The sequence below is a fragment of the Oryctolagus cuniculus genome, chromosome 3 (genome assembly GCF_964237555.1).
Source record: "Oryctolagus cuniculus chromosome 3, mOryCun1.1, whole genome shotgun sequence".
Taxonomy (NCBI): Eukaryota; Metazoa; Chordata; class Mammalia; order Lagomorpha; family Leporidae; genus Oryctolagus; species Oryctolagus cuniculus.
In genome coordinates, this window is record NC_091434.1 from 20970255 (window position 1) to 20980741 (window position 10487).

The 10487-nt window shown below is 59.7% G+C and overlaps 1 protein-coding gene across 1 annotated transcript in view; it reads right to left on the reverse strand.

Moving 5' to 3' along the window:
* The window catches only part of VIL1 (villin 1), a 27067-nt gene extending 16981 nt beyond the window's left edge, over positions 1-10086 (reverse strand). The window contains exons 1-8 of the mRNA XM_051848171.2: positions 9937-10086; positions 5797-5885; positions 5384-5458; positions 3634-3830; positions 2965-3073; positions 2737-2847; positions 894-1096; positions 709-787 (exon numbers count right to left, since the gene is read on the reverse strand). Coding sequence (XP_051704131.2) covers positions 709-787; positions 894-1096; positions 2737-2847; positions 2965-3073; positions 3634-3830; positions 5384-5458; positions 5797-5885; positions 9937-10045 — 972 coding nt within the window. The 5' untranslated portion in view covers positions 10046-10086. The remainder of the gene's footprint in view (positions 1-708; positions 788-893; positions 1097-2736; positions 2848-2964; positions 3074-3633; positions 3831-5383; positions 5459-5796; positions 5886-9936) is intronic.
* Positions 10087-10487: the final 401 nt, after the last annotated feature.

Below are 10487 nucleotides of genomic sequence, written 5' to 3' on the forward strand. Positions count from 1 at the left end.
ACTGGGGCAGCTTCAGGCACAGAAAGACCTTTCTAGGGGCAGATGTCTGGTGCAAGTCCTGAGGATGACCTGGGACCCCTGCACCCATATCGGGAGTGCCTGGGTTGGAGTCCAGGTCCAGCTTCCTGCTAATGTGCACCCTGGGAGGCAGCAGGTGCTGGCTCAAGTACTTGGGTCACGTGGGAGACCTGGATTGAGTTCCAGGTTCCTGGCTTCAGCCTGTCCCATCTCTGGCTATTGTGGGCATTTGAGGTATGAACCAGCAGGTGGAGATTCTCTCTCAGTCTCTCACCTTTCTCTCTCTCTCTCTCTGCTATTCAAATAAATTTTTAAATTTTTTTCTTGCCTCAATCCAGCACCCTGCAAAGGGGCCCAGGAAAGCAGTAGAAGATGGCCCAAATGCTTGGGCCCCTGCACCCATGTGGAAGACCAGGAAGAAGCTCCTGGCTCCTGGCTTCAGATCAGCTCAGCTCCAGCCATTGTGGCCATTTAGGGAGTGAACCAGTGGATGGAAGACCTCTCTCTGTTTCTCTGTAACTCTGCCTGTCAAATAAATAAATCTATAAAAAAAAAAAAAAGTAAATAAAGAAACCTTTAGCAAGTCCTTTCTCTCCCACCCCACCCCAGGGCCCTGGGATTTCTCCTGCCTGGGAGAGAGGTGGGTCTGGTGGCTTCAGGGCTCGGCTCCTGGACCCCGCACCCCCTCACCTCATGACTGAGCAGGTCCTGCGTGAGTGGCCGCGTGGCGATCTCCCTCACCACCATCTTCCCTCCCGAGTCAGACATGCTGCAGAACAAAGGCAAGGCATAGATGCGGAGGGGCCCCTCAGCCAGGGCGCCCGCCCCCTTCCCAGGAGCCCCCAGCCCCGAAGAAGACCCCAGCCGATGCTCACTGGTATAACTTGAGGGCGGCCTTGAGTGCCGGCTCCACCACCGAGTCCGGCACAGCCGCCTTCAGCTCACGACGCTGGCCCAGCACGTGGTTCATGATCTCCATCAGCTTCGGGGACTCCGACTCGTTTTCCCCATCCACCACACCCACGTAGGTGCGCCCGCCCCGCTCCTGGTCCCGGATCTCCTTGGCCAGAGTCATGCCCTAGGGTAGGAAGGCCCTGGTGACCCAGGAGAGCTGGCAGGGGACGAGGCAGCACCCGCCACCCAAGTGCAGTGGGGCCAGCCCCAGCCCACCCCCACAGCGGCTGCCAGGTTTGCGTGAGGGACCAGGTTGCACGGGGAGCCAGGTAAAAGCACACCCAGTCTGCCCCAAAGCACACTCACAGCCTGCACACCCGTGCACAAACGCGCACCCCACCTCCCCCGCTTCAGCCCGCACAGTCGCACGTGCACACACACGACTGCCTTTTAATCCTCGTCGCCTGCTGCCCTCCCTCCCAGGGCCTTTGCACATGGCTGACACCCTTGTCTCTGTCTCCAGCCCAGCTGCGGGCTCTCATCTTAACTCCCATTTTCTTCCCAGATCTGTGGCATTTTCCATCTCAGCAAACAGGACTCCACGAGCCCCACAGTTCTCAAGCCCAGAGAACAGCTCTGGGTGCCGCTCACGCCTGTCTCCTGTCACCTCTCCTCTAACACACAAGGATGGCCGGTGGTTGCCACCTTCCAAATCCGCACCTGGGCACCTCCCTCCTCTGCTGCCCCGATGGCCATGGAGATGCCCTGCTTCCTCCCCGCATAAGGAGCAGAATTAAACAGCTTCACCATAATATTAACAAGTAATAAGCAAGAGCTAAGCTGACAGCAGGAGATCTGCATGGACTTGATAAGAACCACCCATGGCCCGCACACACCCTCCTTGGGGCCTTATCGGCCCTACACTGACCGCCAGAAGTTTATATAAACTGCAGACTGAAGAGGCCCAGAGAGACTCTGAACAGACTCTCCCGAGGGCAGCAGGGCGATAGCTCTGGGCTGACCCATTGCACTCAGACCTTCCCGCAAGAGTTCTCCCAGCCAGCCCTGCACCTGCCCGAAGCCGAGACCTGCGCCCCTCAGCTCAGAGGCACCAGCCCTGAGGATGAAGAGAGCATCCGCCCTCCACGGCCAAGACGCATCATGAGGAGCACCCGGGGTACTCTGGGAACCTTGGGTGCTCGGTTTGCCCAGTATGTTGTGTGAATTAGAATGTGTGACTTCCACACTGCATAATAAAATCCTTATTGGAACCAACCCAGCCTCGGTGCCGTTACTACGCTCACGACACCCCAGGCCCACCTCCATGCAGACCTCGGAACGTGCTTCAACAGTCCCCAGGGCACTGAGGGTAAAATGCAGACTCCTTACACAGTCCCTCTGAGACCCGCCTGCCTGCACCCTGCACCCTGTGCCCCTGCTAGAACCCAACCAGCCACCGCCTTTGCTGCCCGAGGGCCAGCTCCCCAGTGAGTCCCTTCCTGTCTCTCTCCCCTACTGCATGGCCAGAGGGGAGCGAGGCTCTGCCCACTTCACTCCGCCCCTGCGTCCCCCAGTTTGGGCACAGGTTCGCCCCACCCCTACACCGGCAGAGCTCACTCCGTCTTCCTGGATGAGCCACAAGTGCCCACCCAGATGCGTGCCTTTCCCACACCTGCAGAAATTCCTTCCAACACAGCGCCCCAACAGCCAGGGGGTAGAGTGGCCTGGGTGGGGCATGCGCTCCAGCCAGGCTGTGGCAGGACTCTGGCCAGGTGGTGCCAGGCTGGGCTGGCAGGGGAGCGAGAGGAGCCTGAGCAGGTGTACCCGAAGTCTCTCCATGCGGTTACTCTCCGGCCCGTTCCACTGGATGATTAGCTTCCCAAGGTCCAGGAGGAAAACATCCCCTCGGTTGAAACTTGTCCAGGACATCTCCACCTGGGGGGGTCAAGAAGGGGGCCCAGATGCTGCTCATTCGGAGGCTCTTGGCCACCTTGCCCCATTCCCCACCACTCCCTGACCGCTGCCCAGCGCCCCCGGGCAGGACCCGCCCACCTCTCCAGCCACCACGTTCCTCTTCCCCTTGACGTGCAGCAGCCGGCGGACTTCATAGGAGTTGGTCTCCACCTGCTTCAGGCCAGAAGCCACGCCCCCCTTCTGGATGCTGAGAAGAGAGGAGAGTGGGCAGGTGTGCCAGGCCCCGGACCTCCCCGGTCATCTGAGGTCATGTGCGGGCAGCTTAGGACCAGGTGAGCTGAAGGAGGCTCCTGGGGTTGAGCTTTAAGGTGGTGCTCGCTGTCAGGCTACGGCAAGGACAGGGCAGCCTGTCTGGCAGTGAGAGCCTCCTTAAACTCTGCATCCTGGACCCCCTAGCTCACCCAGACTTGGGTGGGAGGTGGTTTGCAGTAGAAGCCAAGCTGGGGGAGGCCATTCAAATACCCAAAGGAGTAGAGGGCTGCTGAGGTGTGGAAAAAGGGGAGGGGTGAGGACTGTGGCTAACTGGAAGCCCCCCCCCCCCCCCCCGGCGCATCCTACAGGTCAGGAACAGCTCAGCTCCAGAGCAGGGGTTTCCATGGGGAAAGCCGGGAGGCCGGAACATCACCTCTGCTGCCCGAGGTTTTCCGCCAAGCCCCAGGTGTGGGGCCCCCCACCCCTGCAGCTTGCCTGCACCATGCATCCCCGCCTCTGACCCCCAAGCCCCCGCCGCGGCTCCGCCCTCCTTACACCAGGCCCTGCTTGAAGTAGCCTCGGAAGGTCTCGCTCTCGTTGCCCTGGACCTCACGGTGCTGGACGGCCTTGCCTTTCAGGAAGTCATCTATCTGGGTGGTGTAGATGGCGGCCGCCCCCTGCTCGTCCTGGGACGAGGCCTGGCCGATCCAGAAGTGGACGTCGTAGGACAGGTTGTTGCTCGTCTTGTGGGTCTAGGGAGAGGGGACGTCCGGGGTACCGGGGTGCCCCTCCCCCCACAGCCCCCTCCTCGCGCTGGGACCTGGACCCCCTGGGACATGCCTCTCTGACGCTTCCCTGCCTCGTCTCGGGAAGAACTTGCCTGGACCACACCAGCGTGTCCCAAAGCGTTTCTCTGCATGTGGACTAGCAGAGGCCTGCAAGGCGACTACGGGACGCACAAACAGGGGCACTAGAGTCCTCCTTTAGGATCCCTGGGGGATGCCCAATCGGACGATGCTCCAGTGCCCTGTGTAAGAGGGAGCATCGTGTGCACGCAACCCAGCACATCCTCCTGTCCACCTTAACTCGTTCCTACGTCATGTACAACAGCTAACACACTGAAACACGTGAGGCGCTGTTAGAGTGCATTGCTGCGATGACAAGAGAAAACGGTCTGGAGGCGGGCATTTGGTTCAGCAGTTCAGACGCTGCTTGGGATGGCTGCATCCCACATCAAAGCGTCTGAGTTCGAGTCCCGGCTCTGCTTCCGGTTCCAGCTTCCGGCTAAGGCACGCCCTGGGCGGCAGCAGGTGATGGCTCTAGTCCTTGGGTTCCTGCTACCCACGTGGGAGACCTGGATGGAGTTCCAGGTAACCTGGCCGTGGCTGGCTCAGCTGAGGCTGCTGCAGGCATTTGGAAAGTGAACCAGCAAATAGAAGATGTCCTCTCTCTCTCTCTCTCTCTCTCTCTCTCTCTCTGCCTTTCAAATAAATTGAAAATAAGTAATTCATTAAAAAGAAAAAAGTCTGGACATGTTTAACGCATGTCACAGGTTTTTTGTGGTTATTGAATGTTTTCCATCTGTGGTTGGTTGAATCTGCAGGTGCAGAGGGCACGTTGTACGTGAAATGACTCTGAATGTTTCTAGCCACTTTCTTTTTATGACTCACAACACTGCTGTCCATTAACAGCAATGATGTAGAGTTATATTGTTAAATGAATATATTCAAGATTTAAAAATGAGTGACTGGCATTGTGGCACAGCAGGCTAAGCCGCCACCTATAAATATAGCCTCGCCACATCGGAGCACCTGATGCCCCACTTCTAAGCCAGCTCCCTGCTAATGCACCTGGGAAAGCAACAGAGGATGGCACAAGTGCTTGGGCGCCTGCCACCCATGTGGAAGGCCCTGGTGGAGTTTAAGGCTCCTGGTTTTGGCCTGGCCCATGCCCTGGCCATTGTGGCCATTTTGGGAGTGAACCAGTAGATGGAAGATCTCTCTCTGTCTCTCCCCACCCCCTGCCTTTCCAAAGAAAAAAGAAAAAAAAGTACAGGTGGAAACCAAGGTGTGTTGAAAATCAGGAAGGTGACTAGAAATTTCAGAAATCCGGATTCTAGTGAGAGTGACATCGCAACAGCTCAGAAGGTCACCTCCACCAGGAGCAGCTCGGGCAGGCAGAGCCTCTGAGGTTCCACGCCTGCCCCGTGCAGAGCTACCTCAGGGTGGGCACCTGGGCACACCCCAGCTTCCTGGCCACCCCCAGCCCCACATCTGTGGTCTGCACCCTTGTGGGCCCAACTCACAGCCAGGATGACGTAGCAGTCTCCCTCGAAGAAGCTCCCGTAGGTGTTGGAGGGAACAGGTACCATCTGCATGGCCTAAGGAGAAAAAGGGGCACAGGAGTTGCCAGGGACCACCCAGAACCTCCCCACCCTGCTGCCCGCCATCCTGCTGTCCTAGATCCAGGAGGGGGAAAGCAGGGGAAGCCGGCATGGGGTGGTGGGGGGAGAAGAGGAGCAGCACGAGAGACAGACACTGGAGAACTGGGGGAGAGGGAGAGCAACGAGGCAAAGAGGGAGGGGGAAGGAGGAGGAGGGAGGGCAGGGTGTGGGGGTGTGGATGATGTGGGAAGCGAGGGGCAGCTGCCCACCCCGCCCCCTGCCCCCGGGGCAAGCCCAGGCCTCCTCCGCCTTCCTCCTGCAGGTGCAGGGCTCACCTCGATCCGCCATATCTGGACGCCAGGGGTGGTGATGTTGAGAGAGCCTTTGACTTGGGCACTCAGCTCGGTCATGGTTGGGGGTGAGCCTGGGGGAGAAGGCGTGTGGGAGTGAGGGCCCCTCGGAGTGCCCTGGCTCAGGGGCTAGGGAAGGCGGGCCGGGGGCTGGCCTCCCACTCTGGGCCCTGACCTTCAAGGGCTCAGCCTCCAACCATCCCACCTGGCTCTGGTCTGGACCCGCCCTTGCTCAAACATCCCCCACCCCCACCCCGTCACCCGCTGAATGAAGCCCCCACTTCTTAGCCTGGCACTCAAAGTTCTTCTTCAGCCCCAAGCTCTCTTTCTGAAAATGTTTCCCCAGAGCTGTGCTTGGTGAAAGGGAAACCATAGAGTCAGTTTTTAATAGAAAAGAACAGATCAAGCTTTAAGTCCACCCAAAAGAACTGAAAACAGATGTTCCAAGAAAAGCTGGTGCCGGGAGTTTATTGCAACTCTATCACAGGAGCCCCAAGGGGAGATGATAGATGGAGGAGTGGACAAAAGCGACACCGCCTCTCGGGACGTCAAGGAGCCGTCAAGAGGACTGAAGCCCCGGCACAGGTGCACCCTGAGGGTTCGATGCGAAGCAGCAGCAGCAGCTCAGGAGCTGAGATGCTCACGTCCCGTCCCAGAGCACCTGGGTTCAACACCAGCTCTGCCTCCTGATGCAGCTCCCCGAGAGGCAGCTGGTGGTGCCTCAAGTGCTCGGGTCGCTGCCCCCCGCGTGGGAGACCTGGACTGAGTTCCCATCTTGCGGCTCCAGCCTGGCCCAGCCCTGGCCATTGCTGGCATTTGGGGAGTGAAACAGCAAGGGCGGGGGGGCGGTGCTGTGGCGAAGCAGGTAAAGCTGATGCCTCCAGTGCCAGCATCCCACATGGGTGCCGGTTCGAGTCCCAACTGCTCCACTTCCAATCCAGCTCTCTGCTATGGCCTGGGAAAGCAGTAGAAGATGGCCCAAGTGTTTGGGCCCCTGCACCCACATGGGAGACCAGGAAGAAGTTCCTGGCTCCTGACTTCAGATCAGCGCAGTTCCGGCCATTGCGGCCAATTGTGGAGTGAACCAGAGGATAGAAGACCTCTTTCTCTCTCTGCCTTTCCTCTCTCTGTGTAATTCTGATTTTCAAATAAATAAATCTTAAAAAAAGAAGAAGAAAAAGAAGAAGATGGCCCAAGTCCTTGGGCCCCTGCACCTGCATGGGAGACCCAGAGGAAGCTCCTGGCTCGTGGCTTCAGATCAGCACAGCTCTGTCTGTTGCGGCCAACTAGGGAGTGAACCAAGGATGGAAGACCTCTCTCTCTCTCTCTGTGCGTGTGTGTCTCCTTCTCTCTCTGTGTAACTCTTTCAAATAAATAAATAAAAATCTTTAAAAAAAGAAAATGTGACTGATGTAAAAAAAAGCAGGTGGGGTCTCTGCCTGCCTAGAAGCTACACATTATCTGCTTATGTTGTCCAATCCCCTTGGAAAGAAATACATAGACCAGGCAGAGCTGTAGAGCTAGAAAATGGATCAGGGCAGGAAGAGGCAAGGCCGGGGCGGCTGCCACGGGCACAGTTTCTAGCCGGGGTGATGCCCAGAGCTGAAGCTGCTGGCAGGTGGGGTGCGCAGCATGGGGAGTGCTGGACACCGCTCAGTCGTGCACAGTGAAGTGGGAGAAAATGGTAACTCTCACGTGGGTTACCCTAGCTCCCTCTCAGCACCCTACGTGTGCATTCTGGGGGCCCACAGACTCGGGCCATTTCTGGTTGCTCAGCGCATCTTCTGCTGGGTGAACGAATGGCGGGGGGAAGGGAGGGAGGAAGTGAATGAGTGAATGAGCGCTCCTCTGGCTGGGAGCCACCCCCTCCACCCACTGAGCTGGAGGAAACCCACCCCCGCCTGCTTCTCCCACCGCCAGCCCTCGGGGCCGCGGCGCTGCCTGCAGCTGGGAGCTTCACGCCAGCTGCGCCTCAGCACCACCTGGGAGCTCTCGCCAACTCCTGGTGCACCCGCGCTCAGCTCCTGATTTAATTAGGCTAGGGTGGGGCCCGGGTGCTTCATTTTCTGTCTGTAGGAGAGGGGGATGGGTGCTTTGAAAAGGCCCCTAGGGTTGTGACATGAGCCAGGGCAGAGAGGCACTTGTCCCCAGTATGTGCAGCTCTGTTTCGGGGCCCCTCCCCACCCCATTCTCCCGCACCTGCTGCCCAGCCTGGCGCAGTCACCTTCCAGGAATGATCGCTCCTTGAACCCATGAACAATGAATGAAAGGTCAGGTGGCCCCCAGGCTCAGGCCTCTAACGCTGAGACAGTCTCCAATCTATCTAATCTCTCAGTGCACCTTGGCTCTGAGTCACCTCTCAGAACAGCGACCCAGCCTTTCACTATCAGAAAATCTCTCTCTGAGCCATCAGGGTGGCTGCTCTCCCTGGCACTCAGCAGTTTGGGGGCAAGGCCCTCCGCCCAGTGTCTCCTTGGAGCCGCTCCTGCGGATCCCGTCCCTGGCAGCTTGCTGGGCTTCTAGGCACTCGGGGGTCCGTCTGATGACTCCACAGAACCAATTCACACCCAAAGGAGAAGGGTCAGCACCTTTGCCAAGGCTCGCCACCCTCCACTAGCTGATCATCTCAGAGCCAGAGGGGGCAGGTCCCTGGGGTCCCACCCAGGGCCCCCGCTCAGATAGAGGCTGAGGGTGGACAGGAGACGGCAGAGAGGGGATGCAGGTTTCACTGTCCCCAGGACTGGGCTCTGAGGCAGCCCGGAGCAGTGAGGGTGGCTCTGAGCGATGACGAGCCCCACCCCTTGTTGATCCCCCCCCCCCCCCCCCGGCTGCTCCTGCCCTCATCCCTGCTGGTCAGAGCAGAAGCCGCTGTCCCACCCTGCTGAGAGGCCTCTGCAGCCTCCTCTTCTCCCTCAGCCGGAACGCACTGCACTGGCTTGCCGGCCCGCCATCTCCCTCCCTTCCATGTCCCCAGCCCAGGGAAAGGCACAGTCACCCCCAGCACACCCTGCCTGCCCGCCTCTGCTGGCTGGGACTGGCTAGGGCTGGCTGTGGCCGCTGCTTGCCCCTGCTGCTCTTCCGCCTCCCCTACCTCTGCGCACCCCATCTCCACTTGCCTGACACCTACACACGTTTCTAGACTCAGTTTAAGTCTTCTTCCAGGAGGCTTAGCCAGAATCCCCAGGCTGGACCAGGGGCCCCAGGACTGCACCGTGACGGAAGGGCCTATGACTGTTCCCAGCTCCCGGAAGCCCAAAGACTGGGGAGCAGGAGGACTGTCCTGGCCCTGGAGGGAGGCAGGGCCCCTGTCCTCTCCAGGTGCCTTCCTTATCTACCCACTGCCTGCCTTATCTTCCTTCTAGACCTGCTTTCCTGGGTGCAGTTTGAAGAGCCCTGGGGTGCCGCCATGGCTGTTCGTGTCCAGCTCGATGAGGACGTAGTGAGGACAAGGACACCTTCCTGTTTCCACAGGCCCCTGATGGCACAGGGAATGGGCACCCCCCAGCCAGCCCAGCCCCAGACTGTGCCCCTCAACAGGCCAGAAGGGGCCCGAGAGACCCACGACAGTGGCCAGCGTGTTCCAGACTCCATTCAGCAGAATGGGATCCTGGCAGCCAGGGAGGCCGAGGGGGCAGATCCTGGTGGAGGGGAGGTGGGTGGGGCCCAGGCTATGCTGGAGACCTCCCCACCAACCAGCCCCTGCCTCTACCTCTGCCTTCGTCCGTTCAATCCCTGATGGCTGTAGCTCACCCCCTAGGCTGGGGAGATGGGACTATTTCAGATGAGGGAGAAGTGGCAGAGAGGAACTGAAGGTGGTGGGGAGTGAGGCCAGCGCTAACCACTTGTCCTGCTCTGCCCAGAACTGTCCTGGTTTTCAATGGAGCTCTCCCATGCCCCAGGACTCCCCTCTGGGGCGGTTGACACCCAGAGCGGGCAGTGGCAGGGAGCAGCCGGAGCACCTGCAGCATTCGCCCCATGAACAGACATACGGGGCTCCTCGCTCCTCCCAGAATCTGAGGGCCAGCCGCACCCTCGGGCCTGTGCCAAGGGGCTCCAGGAGGCTGCCAGCAAGAAGCAGGGACCCTGCCCCCTCGCGCCACCCACCGTCCCCACCAGGTGCCTTACCTGTCTGGAGGAGGCAGCCGCCACCTGGGAGATCTGCGGAGTTGTGGCAAGCAGGCTGCGAGAGAGCGAACTTTGTCCCTACCCCCTCCTCTAGGAGTGCCCTCACCATATAAGGGAAGATAGGGCCCCAGAGAGAGCATGGGTGAGGGGGTGGGGAGGCAGGTGCCCGCCAGGTCCCTGGGAGCCCTGGGAGCCGCAGCCCAGCCCATCAGCCAGAGCAGGTGGGCCCCGCCCTGGGCTCCCATGTGAGTGCCAAGGGATGAGGTGTTTTTCTGCCCAGGGCCCACCTGGACACTTGCTTCAGACCAGCCAAGGGGAAGGCTCAGCTGTCCTCCCACCTGACCTGGGCGGGGTGGGGAGGGAATGGCTCAGAGAGGAGGAGGGGCAGGGCTCTGCAAACCCAAGCCGGGGCACCTGCGGGACAGATGGGGTCCTGGCACCCCTCGCTCAGGCAGGCCCCTGCAAACCGTAAGTGCTCTTCCTGTCCCCACCTCCTGGTGTTTTTATGAGTTGCCATAAACCAGTGCCTTTGGACTCTGCTCTGCCATCCG